This window comes from Heptranchias perlo, chromosome 22 (genome assembly GCF_035084215.1).
Source record: "Heptranchias perlo isolate sHepPer1 chromosome 22, sHepPer1.hap1, whole genome shotgun sequence".
Taxonomy (NCBI): domain Eukaryota; kingdom Metazoa; phylum Chordata; class Chondrichthyes; order Hexanchiformes; family Hexanchidae; genus Heptranchias; species Heptranchias perlo.
The window spans coordinates 30,220,121-30,247,803 of NC_090346.1; the positions used below are offsets into that span (position 1 = coordinate 30,220,121).

The window sequence follows — 27,683 nt, forward strand, 5'->3', positions numbered from 1 at the left end:
TTCAAATTTTATTTAAATTGATCTAACGTTGGATCTCACTATTTTCGCATCAGCAGGCTTCTTAAAGGTATCACTTTTTAATTTTTGGTGGGAAAATTATATTTTTGCTTTATCTGCATTTTTATTGGTGCATTAATTTTTATTTTGGCCTGATTTTTCACAATGCAACAACTTTATTTTCAAACATTTGTGTATTTTACATACACAAATCTTTCAAGGTGGCAGGACAAGTCGATAAGGCAGTGAAAAAAGCATAAGGCGTCCTTGGCTTTAGAGGCACCGAGTACCTCGGAAGCCATGCTAAACTTTCATAAATCACTGGTTAGACCCCAGCTTCAGTATTGTTTCCAATTCTGGTTATCACATTTTAGGAAGGATGTGAAGGCCTTGGAGAGGGTGCAGAGGAGATTTACATAGAATTACATATAATATACAACACAGAAACAGGCCATTTGGCCCAACCGGCCGATGCCAGTGTTTATGCTCCATACGAGCCTTCTCCTACTCTATTTACTTCATCTCACCTAAACAACATATCAACGTATATACTGAGCTTTCCCCCCCATATCCTTTCCATCACAAAGACCTCCTACTTCCACCTCTGTAATATTGCCCGTTTCTGCCCCTGCCTCAGCCCATCTGCTACTGAAACCCTCATCCATATCTCCAGTCTCGACTATTCCAATGTTCTCCTGGCTGGCCTCTCACCCTCCATAAACTTTAGCTCATCCAAAACTCTGCTGCCTGTATCCTAACTCGCATCAAGTCCCGCTCACTCATCACCCTTGTGCTCATTGACCTACGTTAGCTGCTGGTCCATCAGCGCTTTGATTTTAAAATTCTCAACCTCTTGTTCAAATCCCTCCTTGGCCCTACCCCTCCCTATCTCTGTTGCCTCCTGCAGCCCTACAACCCTCGGAGAATTCTACATTCCTCCAATTATGGCTTCTTGTGCATTCACCACTTCCTTCGCCCCACCATTGGCGGCCGTGCTTTCAGTCTTCTAGGCCCTAGGCTCTGGAAATTCCTCCTCGAACCTCTTCCCCGCTCCACCTCTCCCTCCTCCTTTAAGACTCTGCTTAAAACCTACCTCTTTGACAAAGCGTTTGGCCACCTGTCCTAATGTCGTCTTCTTTGGTTTGGTTTCAAATTTTGTTTGATTACGCTCCTATGAAGCACCTTGGGATGTTTTACTATGTTAAAGGTGCTATATAAATGCAAGTTGTTGTTCATTTTTGTAATTTTGGCTCAGCAGGTCGCACTCTCGTCTGAGTAAGAAGGTCATGGATTCAAGCCCTACTTCAGGACTTGGGCACATAATCTAAATTGACACTTCAGTGCACTACAGAGGGAGTGCTACATTGTCCGAAGTGTCATCTTTTAGACAGACATAAAAGAGCCCATGCCACTATTCAAAGAGCAATCAATTCTCCTGGTGTCCTGGCCAATATTCTTCCTTCAACCAACACCACCAAAACAGTTTAATTGGTCATCCCATTTCTGGGTGGAGGTGGGTTAGTGGTTTTTAAAGATCATTAGTAATTTGCATGCAACAAGTTTTTTATGGTTCTTTACCAGATTATCTTTACCTCCTTGTTTAAGAAATATTCAACATTATTTTAAACTAATGTTCTCTATTATTACAACACAAAAAATGATGGGTTTATGCATTTTAACTTTGGTTTCAGGTTTCTCATTCCAAGCGAGGGAACAATAAAACACACCTTCCTACCAAAAGAGGTTAGAGCAATACAAAAAGGCTATAACTAATGTAAGACATTAAAGACACTATAGTTGGATGAGTATAAGGATCAATTACAGATTTGCAATAAAGACCTTGAATATGCAAATCTTTTTTTCCTCCTTCTGCTCCACTTTGTGATGTTATGAGTGAGAAGTGGTTATTTTTCTGGTCTTTGTTTTCTGTAAAGGATCACTTATGTGTAATACAATTATTCTTTGGTGTCAACAGTAAATATAGGGGAGATTTTCTGCTTTAGCGGAGAGTGTGCAATTTCCTGATTTACTCTCCAGGCATATGTCAGGAACTCTGAAGCAAAAATCTCCTATATATTATGTAGACTAAGTTTTAATATTTTAAAAATAATTTAATGGGGTACATAGAATTCAGATACTGTATCCAGCTGAAGTGGGCATGACGACAACATTTTAGAAATCTTACAAAGTCAATTTTCAATACAGTAAACATAATTCACTATTGCATTAAATCACATTCCCATTTTTTTATTTAAATTTTTACAACAAGCAGAATCCTATTGCTAATGGCCTTTGAATTAACCTGATTGCTGTTAAAACAACCTAAGTGATTAGGTTTATGATAACTGACATTGTACTAATTTTAGACTTAATATGTGTCTTTATTTTCCAATTGTTTATTTAAACATAGTTCTTGTGGTGGTAGATGAAGTCTCAATAAATTTGTCACCTATAATTATTCTCAATCTAGTTAAGGAACTAGCACTGACATGGACTTGATGCAATGAATGACTTCCGTATGTGTTGTAATTTCTATATATCTATTCTATGAAGAAATGGCATCACTTCATGGAAATTGCTTAGCGTGCCAACATTTCCACACTTAGATGGATTTATGTACTTTATGCCCTTTATGCCCTTATTTTTTAACTGATTTTAAGCAATGTGTTATATGGCTCTTAATGCAATACTCAGCAAACCATATTTTTGGATTCTAAATCTTTCCTAAAGTGCGGTGTCTAGAATTGGACACAATACTCCAGTTGTGGCCGAACCAGTGTTTTATAAAGGTTCAACTTAACTTCCTTGCTTTTGTACTCTGTGCCTCTATTTAGAAAGCCCAGGATCCCGTAACTTTTTAAAACCGTTTTCTCAACATGTCCAACCATCTTCAAAGATTTGTGCACATAAAATAAACTTTAAATGCCTTAGACATCAAAGAAATGACTGGTCTGACTCAAAGATTTGTGCATATATACCCCCAGGTATTTCTGTTCCTGCACACCCTTTAGAATTGTACCATTTAGTTTATATTGCCTCTCCTCATTCTTCCTGCCAAAATGTATCACTTCTTACTTCTCTGCGTTATATTTCATCTGCCATGAGTCCACCCATTCCACCAGCCTGTTTATGTCCTCTTGAAGACTATCAGTATCCTCCTCACTGTTTACTACACTCCCAAGTTTAGTGTCATGTGCAAATTTTGAAATTGTGCCCTGTACACCCAAGTCCAAGTCATTAATATATATCAAAAGAAGCAGTGGTCCTAGTACCAATACCTGGGGAATACCACTGTATACCGTTCACCACTACTTTCTGTTTCTTGTCACTTAGCCAATTCCATATCCATGCTGCCACTGCTCCTTTATTCCATGGGCTTCAATTTTGCTGACAAGCCTATTATGTGGCACTTTATCAAACTTTTGAAAGTCTATATACACCACATCAACCGCATTACCCTCATCAACCCTCTCTGTTACCTCATCAAAAAACTCTCTTGAGTTAGTGATTTGCCTTTAACATATCTGTGCTTCTCTGCACCCCTCTTTGGGTGAAAAATAAACTAAACCAGTGCCATAAAACTGCTATTTAAATGTATTATTTAAATGTAATTTTACAACTGAAATCTTTTAACGGTATTAAAGGTTCAGATGATCTATTTAGAAATTACACTTAAATATTATTCTGACTTTCATCTTGTGTCCATTCCATTGAAGTCAAACAGGAATATAAACACATGCAGGTTTTAGGTGATTAAAGCACTTATCAGAAATTGTTGATTTACAACATTTAGAAAAAGCAGAGAGAAGCAGCTCAAAGATTTAACCACATAAATATTAGTCCATTGAAAAGACTTAAAATATGTTATTCAGAAGTTCAATAATAAATATAGCTTTTTGTTTAACCAGTCTTTTTGCTCCTACAGCCATTGTAAACCACATTCTTAGCTCATTGATTTTATTCTCCACATATATTATGATGGACTTGCTGTCCGGTAACTCATATGGTCTTTCCCCAGTCCGGGCCTTGAGTTTGAAAGACATTTCTGTTCTTAAATGCATTTTCTCCCATTGTCAGCAACAGATTCTGTTTCCAAGAAGGACAAAATCTCAAAAGTCTCTTCTTTAAGTTGTCAATTTCAGTTGTAGCTATAATTTCCCAGTATTGTCTTCACCTTGACTCCATCAAAACTGCTTTCATTTATAATTAAAAGGTATCCCAGGTTTCTGAGTTAATAGATCCTATTGTACATGCCTTTGTTGCAATTCAAATTCTGCTCATCCTGTTGAGTATGCAGCTGTTCATTTTTATGAGGTTAATGAACTGGCATTTTATAGCATCTTATTACATCTTTCCAAAGTATTCTAAAGTGCTTCACATACAATGAATTACTTTGAAGTGTAGTTACTATTGTTATATAGGCAAACACAGCAACCATTTTGCACATAAAATGGTCTCACAAAGAGCAATGAAATTGATCTAATTTAGGTAATATTGCTCGAGGGAAGAATACTGGCCAACAGAATTCCTTTCTTCATTATCATGGGATCTTTAACATCGACCTGAATCACTGGAACAGGCAGAAAGCTTAATGTCACATCCAATCCTTCAGTATTGCATTGAACTGTCTGACTAGTTTAAGGCAATGGACTGAGGTGGGAGTTACTACCATGCTGACACTTATTAAATTATATGGGTAAAATGTATTTTTGTTTACAATTTTACAATTCATGCTTATTTTCAACATTTCACCTGGTAATCTGTAATGTCAGAATTTGAAATAAGACAGTGGGAAAATCATGCTTTAAACTTCTTAAGCAGTCCTAAATTTTATATTGTTTTTCTAAATGATAGCCTCGTGCATGTGAAAATTAGAGTCAAATGAAAAGAATAAAGATTTATTCCAGAGACATTCTTTAACCCAAAAATTATGGTTAGAAATCCTGAAATGACACACATTGTAATTACCTATAATAGATGAAAATAAGAAGTATGCAGTGATATCATCAGAACCTACAGCGCATGCATCAATTTAGCTCCTGCTTAAAATTAACCATTTTGATTACTCATATAATGGAATACAGATGAAAAGTCATAATAGCTTATTTATATCACACACTCACGAGGCTGACCATAATTTACAAGCCATGATTAGATCAGCCCATTTGTATATGAATTGTATTCCATAACTCCTTCTGATGCATCATCTATACATAAATTCTACTTGGGCAAAAATACATTAGGTTAAAATATATATGGGGCAACTAACCTATCAAATAATATTTTACTGCCACCTACTGGACAACATAGGATGAAACTATAAATATAAATTGTAAAGGACAAGGTCTGAGCAGTCTATATTGTAGCCATGGGAGATTTTCTCATGCTGCAAGATAAACTGCAAAGTATTGCATGTTGATGCTCATGTAGAATTTAAGTTCAAACATATCCATATTAATATACATCTACCGAATGTTTGAATATTCATCTTTAGAGTGATTTAAAAAGACATTTTATTGGGCTGGATTTTGCTGCGAAAATAACAGCGAGCCCAATAGCGCTCGTCATTATTTCAGCGTAAATGGTAGAGCAACTTCCGGCGACCGCATGTGTGCAGCTAAACACAGAAATCCGCAAGTTGCTCTAGCAGCTCCTCCGTAAGCTTTGCGAGAACGGCATCTCACTGACTGACCCACCGTTCAAATGAATGGAACAGCGTGAAGTTTCTGTACTGACCCAATGGATATGAATTAATCTCGCCAGAAAAAGGTATGTCAAGTCATTTAAGTCTAAGCACCCTTTTAACGGCGTGGTAAGTCTTAATTACTGCCAAACAACCTCTCTGGCACTGAAAATTTACTTTTACAAGTGTGGAATCTCATTCCTTCAGATTTTAATTGTTGTTGGACATTTTAAAAAAATGTTTTAATTTTTTATTTACTTTTACTCTTTTATCTCTCTCAATTCACTATTTCTTACCCCCTCTATTTCGCTTTTTGTATCTGATCTGACATTGAATTCACTATTCTAACTTATACTTCCAGGTTCTGACTCCTCGCCGCTCATCAGATGCTTTAATTTGATTGGTTGCCCAGTTCACACAGGTCTTTGCTGCACTGTAGAGGGTGCCATTTTGGATTCAGCGCTCCATGAGGAACTTGCCGTGATAAAAACAAGAAAAGTTCATAGGCAAGTGCAAGTCTAACGAGCGGTGGGCGCCATTCAGAGGAAAATCCAGGCCAATGCAGTTTTATAAAATATATTTTTTGCTACAAGGCTTTGAACCATCAAAGGAACAGATGAGCTGCAAAATATTTTATACATATCTGAAGCATAATGGAAGTTAAAGTTTATTAAACTTGCAACGTTTAATAACATTTCAAACTATTTATTGTGGTTTGAAGGCGGGGAACATTGCAACTTTGATTTATTAACACAGGTACAACTTAAACATATATATAAAATATATCTATATGTAACATTTCTATGCAGGTTTGTCAACTTGGGGGCAAGGCTGTTCCAAGTATGATTTTTAGTTTATCTCCAGTTTTGTTTGTGACACTAAGGGATGGTAGGGGGAATGAGAGCAGGCGAGCAGTTAAAATGGAGTGGCTCCATTGCTCACTCTGTTCCCACCAATCTTTAATTTTAACGCCCTTGGTTTTGGTGGTGGATGAGGTGCCTGGCATATTCAGATGGGAGTCACCTGCATAAATAATAATTGGAGGCCCATTACTGACATTCAAACAAATAAGCCTCAAATGTTTTACTACCTTATTCATAAAAGATGAGACTATGACATACCAATTAATTTTGAGAACAGTGTTTAGTTTCCCATTTTTGAGTCGGATAGTTGTTCCAATATAGTTCATATTTATTTTAATACTGTATTGCTAAAGGAACAATTTGCTGCTGTGTGAAATTTGGATCAATTAATAATTGTGGAATAGTGCATTCCCTGAGCACAATTTTGACTGATTTTTGTTGGAAAATCTTGGAGTGTGAAATGTTGAAGGCGATAGTAAATAAACTTGCTACAAGGGCAGAAGTGATTTAACAGTACATTAGAAAAGATATTTTTGCACACTGAAGGCCATTTCTGCAGCTTTAGGAGAGCCTACCAATTATAGTCTAAAGATCTCAGTTGGTATTTGTACTATGAGGTCGATGGGCAAGAATGGAAACTGCTTTCTAACACTTTTGGAGCTCTTCAGTTAACCAAACTCAATATTTTTGATGTACCAGTATGTTAATAGATCAATATTTCTTTTGATGTATACAAATTTTAGTTTATTACCACATACTGTCGCCCGATTTGCACTACAGCCCAAGGCCAGTTTCACCAGTCAGGATTTTTATTGGTCTTGTGTAGACTTATTCCCTTTTTCTTTGAAAACCACAAATTGGCGGCCTTAGTTATTTATAATCATTGAAAGAACCAGAAATATTTAAGACAGCTGTACATATAAACTGGACACAACAGGTGTCCAACCTTTTACTTGTACAGACTAAAAAATCAATGCTGATGCTTTAGTTGCCGACAATGAAGTTAAGAGTAGGTGAGTTATATTGTCTTGATGTAAGGTGGGTTATCTTAGTAAATGACTAGTATCTTAATGAAACTAATAATTAGTTTGAGCAGCTATTATGGGTGGATAAACCATATTCATGTGTGGAAAACAATTCAAGTGAATGTTTGCCTATTTTTGTTCACTCCTGTAATAGAATGCCAAAAAAGTCAGAATTCAGTTTCCGCTGATTTATTAGGTATAGCATCACCAAAGTATCGATGTGTTGCTGAATCTGACTCCAATTTGGTATCCCTACAATGAGGGCTGAATTTTAATCAATGGAGTAAACAGCTTACTATTGTCTGTCCTCTTAATGGTCAGCTTGGCTCTGCCAGTAGCACTTGCCTGAGTCAGAACGCTGTGGATTCAAGCCCCACTGCAGAACTTGACCATGCAATATCTATACTTCAGCACAGTATTGATGCACTGCTGTATTGTTGGAAGTACCATAATTTGGATGAGCACTTTTTTTCCTATTTGAAGAAGAGCAGGGAGCTCTCCCGATGTCCTGGCCAACATTCCAACAGTTAACAATTAAATGATCATTCATGTCATTTACTGCAATTGCCCTTTTAACAGTGACTGCACTTCAAAAGTAATTGGTTGCAAAGTGCTTTGAAACCTCCTGAGGAGATGATGGGATGCTGGATAAAAGCAAGTTTGTTCTCTTTTTCTACAAACTACCGGTAGAATAATTTGATCTTCTGATGCAAAAGTGTTGTCTTCAAGAAACCTAAAAATTAAATTCCTAACATTTAACATCATATGTGGGGAATATTTCCTCTGCATGGCATGTGCACCTGAATGTAAATCCGTTTAAAAGGAACACATTTACAATTTATTTACATGTAGGACAGCTCTTCTCCCCTTCCCCCCCCCCCCACTCCATTGTGCCTAATATAAAGATTGAAGAAATTTGAGACCCATTTGAATGTAACCTACTTTTCTGATGTCTGAGAAAAAAATACAGTAAAGCGGGTGAATGTCAAAATAAAGGATAACGTACATTTTAGTTCTCATTGGAAATATGCTTATACCAAACTTTTATAAATTAAACTAACAATAGCTGCAGAGCTGTATGACGGTTTTTGAATCTATTATCAAGAAAAGTGTAAATTAGGTGAATATACATCTAGTATTTCAAATATTTGGTATAAAAATGACTATTAAAACTATTATGAATACTGCAGCTATGTGAAACATACTATAAAATAAAACTATAAAGTGCAAAATTTTAATATAAATAAAGGCACTTCACAATAAAAAGAAAAGCTCTTTTCTTCCATATTCTAGGCTTGTTTCTAACATCTTGTTGTCTGTCCAAACTCATCCATTTCAGGTGCAGCCTCCTTGTCCTCTGAAGGATCTGCATCTTCTGCATTCAGGTAACTTTGAGTTTCCAGAGAGACTTCAGCTGCAGTCAAAGAGAGACTAGGAAAAGCAGTGAAACAACATTATTATCTGGTGTTTTAATTAATGAAGAATTAGAGCTTTGCATTTGGTGATTTAAAGTAGTTTCATGCATTAGTGTTCATGCGCATAACTCGCATTTTCTGTTGTTTTTTGTCAATATTTTCAAACTGTCGAAAATATACTTTCTATTGACTGTCTAGCAAGTTACTCTCTTGTCCAAAATCTGTGCTACCTGCCAGGAATTGCATTATTGTGTTCTCATTTTACATGGTTGTGTCTGTAGATAAACATGTTATATATTACCTTGTTCCATCATTTTTCGTCTTTCTAGTCTCATTATTTCAAGAACCCATCAGGCCCCAAAACCTCTGTCTAGGCCGGAAATATATATCCCCAGTACTTCCACCATAAACAGGGTACCTGCAAGCTCATTAATCAGTACAAAATATATGCTCCATCTCTACTACGCATGACTCCTTTGCCACCTCTACCTACAGAAAAATACATTTTCACAAGTAACCTACCTTCTACCACAGCCTTCCATAGAAAGACGCCGTGAACCATTTTACTCTGTCGAAAGAAATGGTGACCTTCATATCCAGCACTTGATTTTTTTCCCCAATCCTTGATCAGATGTTCATCTATGCCACTGAAGGGACATTAGTCTATGCAGCGGAAGCACTGAGCATTGCCAAAGGTTTTATTATTTTACGGCATATTGCAATCCAGAAGCCGCAGTCAAACAGTATAAAATGCCCAACAACCTGTTAATGAGTTGGCTATCCGTGACCTGTTAACTAAATATCCATCTAAAAAACCGATGATGACCCCAAAAATATAAGTTTGTCATGAATGCTTTTATGCCAAATAAACTTCAGCAGGAGTACCCAAGCTTTTTGTTTTCCTGGCCACTTAGTTATGTATCATGCAGCTTCAGAGGCCGCGTATAAACTTTAAATCCAAGTTCCTGCTGACGTACAACTATCTTGAGCTGTAGATACCAATGGTTCTTGGTGTTCTGATTTAGGATTTATCCATCAATGAGATACTATGGGCTGTAGTTTGGACACCAATGAACTACAGCACCTTAATACCTACAGAGCAGGAAAATCCCAGGATATCTGTAGGTGCTAATTGTGATTAATGTTATTCAATATTTAATGATTTTATGTGGGATGTATTTCCTCTGTGTACAAATCAGTAGGAGAGGAGTTGCAATTTGTACATGATTAGTCTGTAATCATATGGCTCAACCTCATTACTTCCTGGCAGACCTCAATGTACTGAAGAAGGGTCCAGCAGAAGGGAAATAACTGGAGCTGCACAGATGATAGAGTTGTCTCACGGGACAACACTACATCCATAATATCCCCACCGCCCTGCACAAATGCGTAAAGACGAATCACGTAATACACAGGCCTATGCAGCCACTTTCTCAATACCACTGGTACTTGTATTGGAGGATCATCTACAAACCAAGCATACAGAGTTTACTGAATGACCACAATCCCCACAGGTGGCCATTGATGGGCAGCAGTCATCCAGCTCCCTTCTTTCCCCCCCATTAAGGAAACACTTAGGAGCACACGGTTAGGCAATACACACACCACACACTGTCAAATCGAGGAAGCATTGGGCTAAAATACACCGAGCACACTTACACCAGGCCCAGCACAGTAAGTAAAATTTGGGATTACTCATACACCACTATTCTGAGAACTAGTTTGCTATGAGGCAGATTAAGGTGGTTAGTGAGGAATGTATTCAGAGCTCTTGATGTTAAGATCAGTGCATTGGGGGCCAGATGTTGTTTGACTATAGTATTGAGCACTTGTGGCAATGACTTATGTTTTGACTGTTCATGCAGTTAAGTGAAAGTGTTTTCTATGAGAGACTGCCTTGTCATTCTAGCTGAATGTCTGGTTGTTTGAGCAGACGTATCTTCTGTAACTAGTTGGTGTTTTTGGCAGTCTGCTGTATAGTAAGACTCCTTTGTAGGGTGATGTTATGTAAAACACAGCTGGTTACAATAACTTTGGGCACGTCTATAGGAAGTATTGCTGCATGTTCCCTGATCGCTCCAAGTCCGAACCTCGCTTCACAATACCGATGTGTGCTTGGCCAACTCTCTGGTGGCAGTGTGCACCTCATTATATTGCTCCTCTTCTCTTGTCTATGGGTCCCTCAATGGGATAAACAGCTGTGGCTGCAGTAGATAGCCTTGGCCCCACAAGTAGACATTCATCCAGTTCTCATGATTCTCCAAAGAACGATAGAACCTTGGATTGCAGTAAAATGAATGAATCATGGTAACTGCCAGGGTAGCTGGCATTAACGTGCGTGATTCAGTACCTGTGGTCAAAGACCAGCTGCACATTGATGGAGTGAAACCCCTTTCTGTTCATAAAAGGATAGAGGCCCATATGGCCACATGCATGTCATTAATAATGCCTTGCACTTTGGGAATTCAGCCAGATGATGAAAGTTTGAAGCGCTCCCATGTAACAGGCAAATAAAACATCCGTGACCTGGAAGATGCAAGTATGCATTGCAGGTTAAATGCTATGCCAATATCTGCTACTTTGAATGATCAAGTTGTATAAATTTTAAACCTACAGTCATCTTGACTGCAACTGATGGACACATTCCTCTTGCTGAAGTGATTTGCAGGTCTGGCTGCACTAAAGTGCAAAGTTCAGTGAAGGTCTTTTTGGGTAAGTGTAGTCTCTGAATACATCATCCTCCAACATGTCTGGAACTGTATACACAGCAGCATAAGGACTGTTCCTCACTGATCTCCTGAGGTTTAAGTTGACTTGTCTGGCATGCCTCGTAAGGACATATAAGAACATAAGAAATAGCAGCAGGAGGAGGCCATACGGCCCCTCGAGCCTGCTCTGCTATTTAATAAGATCATGGCTGATCTTTGACCTCAACTCCACTTTCCTGCCCAATCCCCGTACCACTTGATTCCCTTAGAGTCCAGAAATCTATCGATCTCAGCCTTTACAGTACTCCAGAACCTGTAAATCGAGAAATCTGCCTTATAGCTCCTCGCAAAGCTGCTCACTATGACCGTTATTTGGGAAAACAGGCAAAGATAACAAATATGGTCCAGTAATTTTCACTAACTCCCTTTCTCCCACGACAGCAATACAGCTGTGAATGGCAAACAGCTGCACAGAAATCTGAAATTTAGCAACACGCCTTTAACAGCAAAGGTGCTGAGAGTCAATAGCACTGTTCAGGAATTCTAAATGCAATATGGGGACATTCTTTAATTAGCACAAAACTTGGGGGGCTTTAATGAGCCTAGAGCAGAACAAATGCTCCTAAGCTCTCCTAAGTGTCAAAATGCTTCTTCGTCGTGTATTGATACGTACTGTGCATTGGGCATCAGAAGGTTTATGCAGGGAGCCAGTGCCCAATGTACAGCAGTGTGACTGGTGCCAATTACCCTATTATCAACCCCTTTATATAACAGGATGACCTTGAAAGCCATGTAATTTTGTTCAATACTGTCTCCATAAAGGTTACAAAAACATTTCCATTCAGTTTCTAAAATCCTGTAACTTCTGTGATCTTGCATCTCCATTTGCAAATAGGTCAAAGGAAAATAAGAAGGATCAATCTGTATGATTCATCGATGACAAATGATATGATGTTACACCTGTTTGAAAATGGGTCTGTTTTATGCAGTGACCAAGATCTCTGCAGTATTTTAAATAATATGAACCCTGGTATTAGAAAAAGGAGGGAATTAAAATTTTTGAGACCCTGGATTAAAATTCTGACCCTAAAATGTGATCTTAAATATGATTTACTCTTCTATGACTGACCTAACAGCATAATACCATAATTATTTTAATTGAAATCTACATGATCTTATAAAAATGAATAGCTCCAGCAAAAACCTTACATCGTTATATTAAAATTTAGAGTTTGAATTGAATTCAAATAATCAATTTTTATTCCTGTCAATCATAATATTATTACACTGCACAGAATAGAACAGAAACCATGATCTATTGTTTAAAAAATATTCCAGATTATTTTGTGGCCTTTGGGGATATGACTAATAGCTATGGAGAAGTTCATCTTGACACTTTGAGAAAAAGTGATTATTTGATGTAATAGCCTATTTTTTTGCAATGCATAATATTGGTTTCAGCACAGATAAAATACTGCTACTAGCTCACACAACATTACATCAGAGCATGAAGAAATAGTTTTATATATGAAAATTGACAGGATCTGAGCTTAATTTATCAGAGTTGATCTTAAAGAAATATTACGTCCAGCAAAACTTAAATCAATGAGCTTTGATTCAGTGTTCTTCTCCATAGTTAAATTATACATTTGTATAAAACCAAACAGGGTGAAATCCATTTTAGTACACTGCAGCATAGTTGAGGCTAAAATGATAGTCATGTCATGTTGGTTCACTGGTTGATGCCTAAGGATGACAGTTACTTATCTTTGCAATCCAAAATCCTGTTTCTTATTCCTAACCAGATATTCATTCATATGTGAAGTTGGAGGTCAACACAGTAATAAAACCTGCTTTAGCCCGAAGTTTATTCCATTTTACCACTATTCTGGGTGAATTTTGCATTACTTCATTCTAAAAGATATATGACAGTTTGCACCTTGTGTCACAGGAAGAGTTGCAATAAGTAAATAAGTGCTTGAAGAATGAAATAAACTCACCTCTACTTCAATGTCACATGTCCTGCAAGGATCAGTGGTAAAAATTTCCTTTTGGTTTACAGGCATATATATTATTACTATTATGGCTCAACTTAATTCAGTACTAGAAGTATCCTTAATTCTTACAAAAATAATCTGCCTGGAAATATGGTGCGTAAATATCCCACAAAGTACAGAGAAATGTCATGATTATCTTATGAGGGACAAAAACAGAACAATTCTTGAACGCTGTAGAGATGTCATCTTAAAGCTGAGTAATCTGAACATTTCCCTGTGCTTTGCAGAATATTCAGTTTATTCTATATGTTCGATTCTGAATAATAAATGCAGAAAAAATTGATCAGTTTTCAGGATTTTTGTTGCAGTAGCACAAAATATATTGGTCACCATTGTTTAAACTATCAGAAGACACAATACCTGATGAATTTCTTACTGAAATATTTGTTTTTGAGTTTCAGCTTTTTTTCTTTCTCACTTTGGATTTTTTTCTTTTAAATCCTATTGATGATGTATCCCTAATATATGTATGTATGTATGTATGTATGTATATATATATATATATATAGAATAAACATACACACAACATATAAGTGTATGTAACCAAAAATGGGCAAAGTACCACAAACAAACATTTCTTACATGATGTTCCAATTAAGGAGCCTTTTAGGATAAGGTGTCTGGTTCACAAATAAAAATGGAAGTTACAAGATGATGAGACATGGACTGGATCGCTCAAAGTACATTCTTAGGGATAAGCAACCAATTATTAACACAGGTTATTGTCTCTAGCATTCTTGGTCAATAAATGTAATTATTACATCTAGTAGTAGCACGAGTAGTGCACAAACTTTCTTTTGAAACCTCTTGGCCAACTTTTCTAAGCTGGTGAAAAACTGAAATTTGTCAGAAGACTGATAATGGTGATCCTTGATGGTTCACTTTTTAGATAAGCTGATTAATGGTGATGCTTGCTTAGTTCTTTGTACACCCTTGGTGTATATACAGTATATGTAATATGCTGTATATATGTAAAAAATTGACTTACTTTATCAGGTCTTGGGAATGCCATGGTTCTACTCTTGCACTAACTAGTGAAGGACGTTTGAATTTAGAAGAACCAAAACACAATACAGTAATATTCTTATCACATGCTGACAATGGAACTGAGGAACAAACAGAAAACCTCTTAGGGTCCACGGAGCTAGAGGAAGGGTAAGTTGCAGCAGGAAGGATTCCAGGGCAAAGTGAGGGAAAGCCAGAATGGGACCAGGAAGGTGCATCCTCGGGATTATCTGGGATATTTGTTCCAGTAAACACTCCTAGGTTTGCCAAAGGGTGGGAGAAGCGGCATAGCTGTAGGGATAAAAAAAGGAAAAGTATTTTGAGGTACAGCAATGTAATGGGAAAATATTGTAAATACTGAATTGTACCTATTAATGGATAAAGTAACCTTTTTGCACTTTACATGTTTAGGTCTTACTATAATATAGTTTTTGGATAAAGCATTCTATATAAAAAAAAACTTAAGACTCATTTGTTCTGCAATGAAGGTGTCATACAGATAGAAAATGTGTTTTTATAAATGAGAAAAACACCAAGTTGTCATAAAGCTCATTTATTTGAGTAAACACTTTATATAAGGATTAATACTGTGAAAACACAAAAGATTTTATATGTAGGTTATAGCTAAAAACAAAAATGGTTTTGTCACATTACTATCTTGTGCATATTCCAGCAAGAATGAATAGGAGGCATATTAGATTATTTTACTAAATTGTGAACTGGCCAACGGGGTAGACATCAATACCTTGCAAGATAATGAACAGTGATGAGGCTTTCTAGTCTGGAGTTGAAGCTGGGAAAGCCAGTTTAATGAGAACTCTGGATAAATTCCTCAACAACAGTGGGATACCCCCTTGTCCCCATAAGACTTGCAATATATAATGCCATTTCTTTTTGTGTTATTCTTTCTCTTCCTATGAGTCTCATTCATAATGCACCAACCCAACTAAGAAATTAGACTGGAGACAGTTTTCCATCAACTCCTAATTCTAACCTATAGCAGGTGTCAGGAGGAGTATGACAGCTGTGAATGACTGACACTCTTAATTTCTTTCCTCCGTGTGACGAGTGCTTGGCTCTGTGGAGCACCTTCCCCAATGGTACAGCGGAGACTGGGAACTCACTACATGAGGAATTGAAATCATCAACCCACATCCTCCCACTCCATGGCACATGTTGAAACTGCCAGCTATAACATGCATATTTTAATATTGTACTCTTTCTCCAGTAGAATTTAGAGGTCAGTAATATTAATGGCAGATTGTTTAATACTTCAAATGTCTTTCATTACTCTACTGTTGAGGTCAAATATATCTTATAAGAGAGGGCAGTGGAAAGCAGTTTTGAGGGGGACAGTGGTCCATACCTTTTCCAAAATTCTTGGGTTAGTCAGAAACTGCATACAAAAGATTTTAAGACTTCAGTTCAGTGGGTTTTTAACAAGGAAATGCAATTTACACTTCCCTGAATAAAAGTTGGCATATTCAAAAATGTGATGTAAAGTCAACAATAAAACATTTCATTGTCTAAGCACGATCCTATGGAAAGTGGGAGAATATTTTAAGAGATGTAGAATTATGATAGCGTAAAGGAAAATTAATGCTGTGAATATGCTGTGTTTAGTTTTGAACCTGTGAAACCGTTCCTGATGTTGCAGCCTTGCCTTTCTCATCATTCTCCTTTGGGTTTGACACCTGCGCAAGGCTTGGGCTGTAAAGACGATGCCACCTCGTGAGTGATAACACACTAGACAAACACAGAAGCAAAAATTATTTTTTTTAAAAACTGTGTTGAGTTGCTAAACAGGTAATGGTATATTTTTTCTTTGTCAGCAATCAATAATTGAATAAGACTTTACTACTGAAAATTCTGCATACGTTTAGTACAGTTTTGAAAATGTAATGCTAAAATAATACATGCAATCACTTTTTATTCAGAATTCCAATGATGTGACCGTAAAGCCTAATTTTGTAACAAGTAAATGATGAGAGAAATATTTGCTGTAGTTATTTCTGAAACTAATTAACACTTTTCTTTCCCTCTCACCAACATAACCTTTTATTTTACTCTTATTAATAAACTTTACTTCACATAACCAGACATTTACTCCTTCATTGATTTTTGTTTTCAAAAAACTATAGGATTAATATAACTTAATATTAATATACATAATATATTGATATACTGACATTCTAATGGATAGCTGAAACAAAGCAAAATAGCTTACTGCCGGTACCTATGACGTTAGCAGGACAACTTTTCACCCAAAAATATTTTCCACATAAAGCAAATGATAATATACCTTTTCTTGGTTTCCTGAGCAACTATGGCTTTTGCTAGCATATTCTTGTACATCTCTGACTTTAAGTAACGTGGGTAAGAGTCCTGGAGCAACAATATAAACAAAAAATCACATGTTGGTAAGATTGGTAGCTTCAAAGAGTCAGTTACATACGCAAGCACCATTTCCCTCAGTATCAAACACACAAGTCATACCGTCCTTGTTAAAAAAAAAATCAGAAAATATAAAATTAATAGGTTATCCCCAGGTTGTGACAGTAGAATTGTTGCTTTATGCCTTTAAAATGCTAAATAGAAAATGCTTTCAATTATAGCTCTGACCTAATCATAATTGAGGCTGCACATTTTGTCAATTTTTCCACATCCATTTTCTATTTACCGGGAACTAAAGAGTACTCCAGGTTTGACACCAGTACCAGCTTTAGAGCGATGTTAGCTTGCAGCATTCGATTATGTAGTTGGCTTTGCACTTAACTCTTTAGGTAGGGGAAGTGGAACTTTGTGCATGAGATTTACCACAGAGGTCTGTCACTGGTATCCAAATGTCAGCAAAAGCCGATGGATCTAGCTGGCTCTCAGCTAAAACTGAAAAGTTTAAAATTAACATATAAAATGTTTGCTGCCAATCAGTTGAGGTTCTACTGCAGTCAGTGCATAGCTGAATCAGTGTGAGTCTACCTTCTTATAGTATTCTCATGACCTCTGTTAAATGAAATCAACTTGGGATTGTTGGATAAAGTACAGGTTAAATATGTTGCAACTAGGAATAAAACGATGTATGTCAAAGGATGGGGTTCAGTGGATAAATAAAAATGCTAAATATGGGGAGAATAATATAGAAACAGAGAAATATACAAAGTATAGAAGGGAAACAAAAAAGGGAGTTTAGAAAACCTGAGGGGCTGTGAAAGGATATTGATAGTTAACATAAAGAAAGCTACCAAGGGATTTTATAAAGACATAAGTAAAAGGATAATCAAAGAAGGGGTAGGGCCACTTTTAGATGAAGGTTGACATTTGTACTAGAGAGAGTGAGGGAAAGGTGGAGATGCTTAATGTATTTACAGAGGAAGGTGAAAGTGTTACACTGGGTGATTTATGCTGCAGTTACAGGGTTCTACTAGTGTTACACTGGGTGATTTAGGCTGCAGTTACTGGGTACTACTAGTGTTAGACTGGGTGATTTAGGCTGCAGTTACTGGGTACTACTAGTGTTAGACTGGGTGATTTAGGCTGCAGTTACAGGGTTCTACTAGTGTTAGACTGGGTGATTTAGGCTGCAGTTACTGGGTACTACTAGTGTTAGACTGGGTGATTTAGGCTGCAGTTACAGGGTTCTACTAGTGTTAGACTGGGTGATTTAGGCTGCAGTTACAGGGTACTAGTGTTAGACTGTGTGATTTAGGCTGCAGTTACAGGGTACTATTAGTGTTAGACTGGGTGATTTAGGCTACAGATACAGGGTTCTACTAGTGTTAGACTGGGTGATTTAGGCTGCAGTTACAGGGTACTACTAGTGTTAGACTGGGTGATTTAGGCTGCAGATACAGGGTACTACTACTGTTAGACTGTGAGATTTAGACTGCAGTTACAGGGTACTACCAGAGTTGGACAGGGTGATTTAGGCTGCAGATACAGGATACTACCAGTGTTAAGTTGATTTAGACTGCAGTCATACTGTGCTATCGATGTTAAGGAGACTTAGGGTCAGATTATACTGTGCTATCGGTCGGGTGGGGTTATTCTGTTAGTTTGAAAGAAACTGTTAGAATGCTGATCAATTTATACTATGCTCTTATTTTATTTATGTAAAATAGAATATTACTGTGAGCTTCATTTTTGAACTTTTCTCTTCCAGCTGTGTACCACCACTGATGTTAAAGCGTCTCAGCAGGAGTACTATAATGGTTACTATGATGTGGGTTAGACAGAGTTTGATGTCTAGAAGTGTGGGACTGATCTCCACATGCCAAGGTGTGTTTCACTGTTTATGCTGTCAAAATAGTACATCTTCAAACAGTGGTAGTTGCTAGCTATATCGCAGAGACAGTCCTGAAAATTATCAATCCAAATTAAATTCCCCAGAAATCTTCTGAGTTTTTAAAATCAAAGTAAGTTAGCTTTTGGTTAAATATTGGCTTAAGATCAAAACTTCCTTGGTGTATTTGTAAAACTGCTTTGAAGAAGCCTCTGTGTAGTCTTGAACTCAAGTATAAATTTCATAGACTGTTAGACGTTATAAAAATCAAAAATACATTGGCAGATTTTTGCTAAAATAATTTCAATTTAACCAATAAAAACCTGTACTTAAGTCCTGAGTGAAATGCCAGAATGCAAAGGCATCACTAGTTTTATAGCCTCATGTCCATTACTGATCTAACTCAAATTGGGATCTACTGTAAATAAATTTGGTCACTGATCCAAGTTTGAAACACTAGTTGGCCTGGAAGACCAATATGCCAGTCACTAATACAAGATATATTTAGCTAACTGCCTTTTTAAGGAACCCTATTGTCCATATGCACAAAATAAACTTGCCCAAAACGCCTTCAGCAACACTGTCCTCAACATTTCCTCCATAGTCATCAATGCCCACATTCTGCAACGGTGCTGCATTATTCTAGAAATTCATTGAGTTAGCTTTATTATTTCATTACTGGATTAAATTATCATAAGCACTTTTTAAAACAAAAACTGGGTATTTGCAATTATAGCCTAGAAATTGCTGTTGGTGCACTATTTATGTGTAAACTGTGGGTTACTAAACATTTCTTACTCCTGAATGTTTATCACAATATTGCTGTTTTCAGTCTGTGGAGTAAAAACTATGATCACTGTTGGGCCATACAGTGCCCAGCCAATGAAGAGGGAGGAGCACAACAGTGGTTTAATTCCTAACCACCTTTATTGCCTGTTTCTTTTTCCTTCTCTTCAGAGTATATGTTCAGTATTTATTTCAGCTAAGCCTTTGGCTTCTACTCCAATTGCTTTATTAATCCTGCTCTCTCTCTCTCTCTCTAGTCTGAAAGCTAAACTTTCCCCACCCCTATCTATATTAGTGCAGGGTAAACCACACTGATATCATTCACATGTGACTCAATTTATTCAATAAATTATCTGCTTTGCATGTATTATTCAGAATAGCAGCAAAATATGGGCATTGATGACAGTAGAGCAAATGCTGAGGACATTGTCGCTGAAGGTGTTCTGGCAAGTTTCTTTGGCACATATAGGCAGTAGGGTTCCTTAATAAGGGCAGCCTGGCCTACTGGTCTTCCCTTTACGGTCCCTGGCGGTGCCATCTGGATTGCAGATGTTGGTTGGAGTTCCTTGTGTAGATGGTGAAACTCAAGAAAGTGCATCTGCTAAACCACAGCCTCCTAAGGCACTGCTCTTCAGTTGATCCCAGGTGGCTATACTTGGGATGGTACATTATAATGACATTATAAAGGCTTTACGTCCAGACAGTATGCCTTTGGTACCACCTGGCATCTTTGGCAGCCCTTTCCTGTTTTTTTTTGCTAAGTCCAGTGCCAGGAGAGTACAGAATGCAATCCCCATTGTACTGTGTGTACAGAACAACCAATACAGCTGTGTCCTGGATACTCCCCACTGCTGTCAAATCCCACTGCTTCATAGGGAATCCCCAGTGCTGCAAATAATGCCACAGCCCCAATGCCTGAATTCTATGATGGCAAGAAATCATTACATACATGATGCACAAGCTCAGCATTATTGTTCACTCCCCCTCAACCAGCAATTATGCCAATACCAATATTGTTAATTAGTCTTTTGCTTGTATTGTGCACCATAGGGCTTAGAATCCATTTCTCATTGTCAGCAACTGGATTGGAGTGTCAATGATCAGCAACTGAAAAACGAAGCCACACTCCTAATTTTACTGCTGCTTCTACACCAATTACTGCTGATGTAATCCTTTGTGCCAACAGTAATTTCTAAGGTTGTATTATAATTTTAACATTCCTCATGAATATTTTCCATTTAAAGCCTTTATTCCCTGTGACTAAAAGTTTTATGTTTTTAGCAAATATGGAGGTAAAATAAGATGCAGAAAACTAGTAAAATTAACCAGTTTTTGCACAAAATTTACTGTTCCTGGTGCAGATATCGTCATTTTATTCTGGGGATGCATGGGTTTGTGAATAATTGGTTTGAAATTGACAAGACCAGTTCATTTGCATCTTGAAAGAGAGTGTGATCGAGATGGCAAGCACATTTCTTTTATTAAAAAACACTACTATAAAGGCTCAGTTTGATACAGCTAGATTGGTAAGACTTATAGGTGATGATGTGACGGTGTTATATGGTTTCATTTTATTATAAATATACATTAAAAGTGCTCTAGTTCCTGATGATATGGGAGTCAAAAGAATATAAAACAATTGTTAAGCAGTTTTGAAAATAATGGAAACCTCTTTGTAATGACCTGCCCCAAGGCAGGACATTCCTTCTTGGCACTAATGTAAGCACAACACAGACCACAAATCAACTTTTGAGTTAATTTTTATATGTTATTGCCTAGCTCACATGATATAAATTAAAGAATAATATAAATCCAATTGGAAGTCCAAAACTTATTGTCAGTATTGTGCTAGGACAATGGATTACCAGTTAGCATAACTATAGAAATGTATCAAAAGTAAGCAACAGAGATTGTAAATCTGGTCCCTGCATGAATGCAGTTGTAAATGGTATTAACTAGAGATATCAGGGTAGAAGTTCCAGTCTGGAGAGTGAGTGACAGAACTGCGATGCAATTCTGGCTGGGGAGAGGTTGCAATTTGGAGTAGAAATTCAACATCACGGGTTTGCACCCTTCACAACACCCCTGGCAAATTGCTGCAGGTGTTATTTATGTCCCTGACCAACCTTAGGGGCATGTTTTCAGGTGCTATTCCAGGAATTCCACCCAGTTCACCAGCTGAAAGCACTCGTGGGTTCTGTTGTAGTCCTTAAAAAGGGCTCAGGAAGAAAGAGAGTTAAAGTAATCGATTAATTGATCCTTTACTAGACAAACCTTTTGCTTCCCGAGGGGCATCTTTAAAAAAAAATTGTCCCTTTCTTGTGAGCCCTGGTCATAACAACAGGGGTCAACAGCTGGCCAGAGTTGCCCGTCTGCACTTCTGCTGAATTTCCAGGCTAACATAATAGCTGTACTTCTTTTGGGGGTTAGTGGGAGATTATGTTGTTTTACCCGTGCAAAGTTTTGAATGAGAAAACTTTTATTCCAAGGAATAAATTACATGTAGTTTAGTATTTTTCTCATTTTACTTTTGGAAATAAAACTAAAGCCAATTTTTACCCATCTATATCTTTTTGTATCAACTCTTTGCATTATAAATTCTGGTGTCCACGTTTATAATGGAAATGACCTATAGAAGCTTTGCATTGTAATTACACCCTCCCACCTGTGGTGGCACTGAAGCACCTAAATTTGCCCCCCCCCCCCGAGGTGCAGCTTATACAGCTGCAGCAGGTGGCAGGGAGTGGGGCTTAGGTTGTGAAGATGGCCGGAAGGCAGCAACAAAATTAACTTTTATTCTAAACAAAACAGTTTTTTTTAAGTTTATGAGATTTTTACTTAAAATTTAAAAGAGATCGAGAAAAACAACAAAATGGAAGATGGAAGCAGGTGATTCACCCCACAGTGCCACTGGTGCTGGGAGGCCCAGAGTTACACTGGGCTAGGCAGGTGTTTGCATTGGAAGTCCTATTATAGATACTTACATAACCAGTTTCAATTTTATCTGTTGATGTAAAGAGCATTAAAGCATTACTCAGAACCATGTCATAGTAAGTAAAGTTTGAAGGGTGGTTAGAGGATGGTGATAATTGAAACATTGTGATATTATATTATTACTTATACTTAAAAAGCAAAACAGGGCAATTTAGGAGGCAGAGAAGTAGAGTAGGTTCGAGCATAGTAGTTTCTTTGCAGTTCAGGCTGAGGAGCCGGGAGACACGAAAATTATACTGCAGCTCCACCACTGGCGAGGAAAAGTAATTACGGTGTGACATTAATATAGGCTTTGTTTGCTTTCATAATTCAACTTTTTTTTAAAATCGAGAATCAAATTTGAGTGAGAAAAGAAATTCTGGCAATCTCTATTTGGGAGAGAGACATATAGAAAGACACAATCACTCTCCCATTCATCCCCTCTTTCAAATCCCTCTCCTTCTGTCCCCTTAAACCCCTCGCTCTTTCAACTCCGCTCTCTATCTGTGTCTCTTTCTGTTCCCCTCCCTTTCCCCCATCTCAAAGATGGATTTGCCAATGTAGACTCTTCACTCTGATTTATCCATTGAATTGCCTTTGTGTCTTTTATTGGCTTTATTAAAGGTCTTGCTTGAAGGCCTCAAGGCATTCCCAAAAGCCTGGGCTTGGATTTGATATTTTAACTCAGACTTTGACTGAGCTGAATTTGAATTGTGAAGTCTGAACATAGGTAATTAAATAACGGACAAAATCAGTGGGATGAAACCCAGTGAGGCGAGGATGATAGAAGGGAAACGGTGCTAGGCAGCTGGTGCGGCCGTAAACGGGCCGAACAATGAGCGATCTGGAGAGGTCAAGGCAGAAAATAGAACTAATTCTATCTTTATATTGGGACGATTTGAAACAAAATATATCTATAGCGGAAACTGTGTTTGTATTTGTGTAGATTCAGGAGAAATAATTACCATCAGGTTGCGGTTTGAAAAAATTAAGATAGTAGCCAACCTGGCATAGCTAGCTCAGAAATTTCCTTCACAGCCACATGATTGCTCAATAATAGGGACAAGTTTACATAGGCAAAACCTATGTGGTGTGGACATAGGGGACTCAATTTTAGGGGGCAATTGCGGGTGCGTTGGGGGCTCCGAAAATCGCGGAAATCCTGTTTGGGTTCGGAGGCCGGCTCCAACCCACCCACTTCCGAGTTTCCCAGGGACCCACCTGTGTGCGCGTAGACAACCCGAAACTGGAAGTCCTGCCGGCAATTAAAGCAGTCAGGATGACAGTTAAAGAGCCAAATGTAACTCATTGAGGTACTTAAGGCACTTTACCTGTGACAGATGAAGTAATTGTAACAATTTTTAACTTACCTGGGCGGCTTGCCCACCGCTTCTGATTCATGCCTGGTGAAACCAGGCATAAAGGGCCGGATCAGGGAAAAAGAAACAAAATAAAATTACATAAAAAACCACAGAAGGAAGTTAAAACACAAAATGAACCTACCTTTGCACCCTGCTCCGATGTCTCCTCGACTCCTCTCTAATCCTTCTACCAATTACTTTAAATCCATGCCCCCTAGTTATTGACCTCTCCGCTAAGGAAAATGGGTCCTTCCTATCCACTCTATCTAGGCCCCTCATAATTTTATACACCTCAATTAAATCTCCCCTCAGCCTCCTCTGTTCCAAAGAAAACAATCCCAGCCAATCCAATTTTTTCTCATAGCTAAAATTCTCCAGTCCTGGCAACATCCTCGTAAATCTCTGTATCCTCTCCAGTGCAAGCACATCTTTCCCGTAACATATATATATATATATATATAATGTATATATGTATAAACACTGATGTATAAGCTCACTTACTTTTTTTATTAGCATATATATATGCATTTGTGCATCTTCAAAGACGTAGCGATGAGGAATTTGTAATCCATCAAGGGTCTTTTCCATTGTTTTGCTGTCAATATTCACCCATTTGCTGGCACCTGCTGCCAGAAACTGTCTGTAAGTAATACAAATTTTATATAAATAATAATAGAAGTCAAAAGGTCAACTAGTCTGGAGCTAATTTTCAATAGGTCGTACAGTTTTAAGAGAACCTGTTCACACAGGTTCAGGGTTAAATCTACTTGCCAATAGAATTCACTTGCTTTCTCTCACTCAAGTATATAAGGAAGAGGAAACAATGTTGGATCTTGGTACCGGCAATATTTAACAACCAGGGGCACAAAGACATATAGCACCAAGTTGCTCATGTGCTATATAATCAACAATTCTGAGTCAACAAAATGTGTGACATTTTTACTTTACTGCTTCATTGCTGCTTTGAACAACTGGGATATTCCCCTTAGATCAAATCCACTTCTTTGGTGGTATGTCTATAATCCCTGCCAGTTGTACACGGCCGTTATCAACTAAAAAGTTATGAACACCATTTGCCCCACTGGATCCCTACCAAAGTTGGCTGCAGCTAAGCATAGTATACTATCAGATATGGCAGATTGCCTGTAACAGGTCCTCTCTAACACCATACAGTCCCTGAAATGTTGTTTTTCCAGCTGCACTTTGTTTCAGTGAATCAATTGAGCACTAATGTGGCAAATCTATAATAGTTGTTCATGATGTGGCCCCAATATAAAGAAGTCAGGGTTTGGTTGATGTGTGACTTTTATCTTAAGTAAAATTGTTTGGACATGGTGTATTGCCGCACCAATGAACTGTTCCACAGAGTGATGGGACACAGATTGTCTATCTCTGCTGAGCTTCTGATCTTAGTTGCATCACGACGGGGAGTTACTGTGGGGAGGTGAAATGCCTCGCACAGAGAGGGAGGAAGAATGACCCTGAACCATTCCTGCAGCTTTGGTGAAGGTCTCTTGGCTGCAGATGATGCATAGCTTGAAAACATAGAGAAGGTAAAAATGGGGTAAACATAAGGGAGTACATCGGAATTTTTATGTACCCTACATCACAATATCAAATATCCCAATATTTTGAAGTTTTAGCATGTTCCAGGTCTCTTTAATAAAACGGACCAAATTTTATTTCAACACTCGTCGATGTCCACAGCTAGTCTGGGATTTGGAGCACTGTTTTGATGCTAACCTACCTTTCTCTTTGAGGCCAATGCTCAAGTACTCTTGGAATCCAGATAATTCTACCTGCTTGTAAATATGAGAGGTCGATAAATTGTAAATTAATCGTTCCAGATCAAAGAACGTAGGATAAAATGCCAGACTTTGTTTCTCTTTATTTTGTGATTGTTTTGCATCTAACAATGGGGGAAATTTTCCAATGAGCGATGTTTTGGTGTGAGTGTTTAAGGCATTCGCACCAAATACCTGGCGATAATGGGATATCATCTGCATTAAAATAACTTAGTCACCTGCATCAAAAAACTGCCCATTGCAAAATTCCCCCTAAAGGGTGACATCAGAAATGTAATGGATGTGCACTGGACATAAGAGTTTTACTAGCAGACCTCATGTTGCACTGTTTATGGTCGGTCAGGGTATGTGATGCTTTACAAAGATAGAAGCATTGGCCCAGAAATCGCTGGAACGGTGCATCTTGCGGTGAGCGACGTGAACTGGACCTTTTACCTGACCCGTCAGATCACACTATATTTGCACCACAATTTGCTTCGAAATGTGAATTGATAATGCCACAGCGGTCAATGTCGCATCTGGGACCTTGTGAACGTCCTTAACCAATGAAAGAAAATGATAGGGAAAGAAAAGAGCGAATGATGGAGAAGGAAATAGGGTGAATTAGAGTCAAATTAGAGACAGAAAGAGAAATAAAAAGAGGGAAAGAAAGTGGATTAAGAGAGAGAGAGATAAAAGAGAGACAAAGGACAAGTAAGAAAAAAATTAAAATGAACAAGTAGAAGAACGTTGTAACCCAGTTGTGTTTGGGAATTGTATTGGTCCTTGAGAAGTTATGAGTGAATGGCAGGGTGGATGCGTGAAATGTACAAACATTCTTGAGCCATGAAGTATTGAACCCGCATGATCACAATGATCAGGAGTAGTGGAACTGCTTTCATAGGAACATAGGAACTGCTAGTTGAAAAAAGACCAAGATCCATCTAGTTCGCCTTCTACCACCCTGGTAGATGTATGAAAATGAATGGGGGGGCATTGCAGGCTGCACAAGTGGAAGACCTCAACCCTTATTTTCTGTGTACGTGGCTGGTTGGAGTTATGGAGCATATTACAGTGAAAGTCTGGGATGCAATTAATGTTACTGCAGATTCTGCTTTCAGTCCAGGAGTCCCTTCCACATAACCCAGCATGTTCGTGCAAGTAGAATCAGGGCTCGCTTTCTCTCTTTCAATCAGTGGGCTTCCTCACGGATTTGCTGGGCCAGTCTTGGCATTATCCCAGAACCTTATCTGTTCTACTGGCAGGCGCTAGTTTTAGTGGGCTGCAGAATCATGCTGCAGGGGAGAATGTCACCTTGATAATCTAATGTGGGAATCATGCTGAAAAGATTCAAGATGAGGTAATGCCTGCAGTTAGTGAACAATGTTTATTACTGAAATATATCATTACTTATAAGTCATTGTACTGAAAATTTGTGTCACAGCATGTAAAATGGGATAGAGTTGAGAAAGGTTTAGAGGCTTTTGAAAAGCAAACTTTATATTCTCTAGTAATTTTGCTTCTCAAAATTTAGAAAATTATTTTGGACAATGTTACTATTGTAGATCTAATGTATTTATAAAACGGATAACATTACAGTTGTTTACAGTATTCATTTAAAAAGCAATCCACTTACTCAAAGACGGCCTCTACTTTTTCATCAATTTTTGACTGTTCTCCATATTGTACATCTTCACAGGCCTCCCAGAAAGTAAGATTCTCAGCTAGTGTTTGAAATACAGAAAAT

General features: G+C 37.8%; 1 protein-coding gene across 2 annotated transcripts in view; it reads right to left on the minus strand.

The window, feature by feature from the left end:
- Positions 1–8,638: 8,638 nt before the first annotated feature.
- rgs11 (regulator of G protein signaling 11) overlaps positions 8,639–27,683 on the minus strand; it is a 140,478-nt gene continuing 121,433 nt past the window's right edge. Inside the window, exons 14-19 of one of the 2 annotated variants that reach the window (XM_068003190.1) lie at positions 27,573–27,660; positions 24,654–24,792; positions 17,056–17,138; positions 16,385–16,499; positions 14,875–15,044; positions 8,639–8,999 (exon numbers count right to left, since the gene is read on the minus strand). In XM_068003190.1, the coding sequence (XP_067859291.1) occupies positions 8,870–8,999; positions 14,875–15,044; positions 16,385–16,499; positions 17,056–17,138; positions 24,654–24,792; positions 27,573–27,660 (725 nt within the window). In that variant the 3' untranslated portion in view covers positions 8,639–8,869. Of the gene's footprint in view, positions 9,000–14,314; positions 15,045–16,384; positions 16,500–17,055; positions 17,139–24,653; positions 24,793–27,572; positions 27,661–27,683 lie in introns of those variants that run through there. The other variant, XM_068003189.1, reaches the window with a different exon arrangement.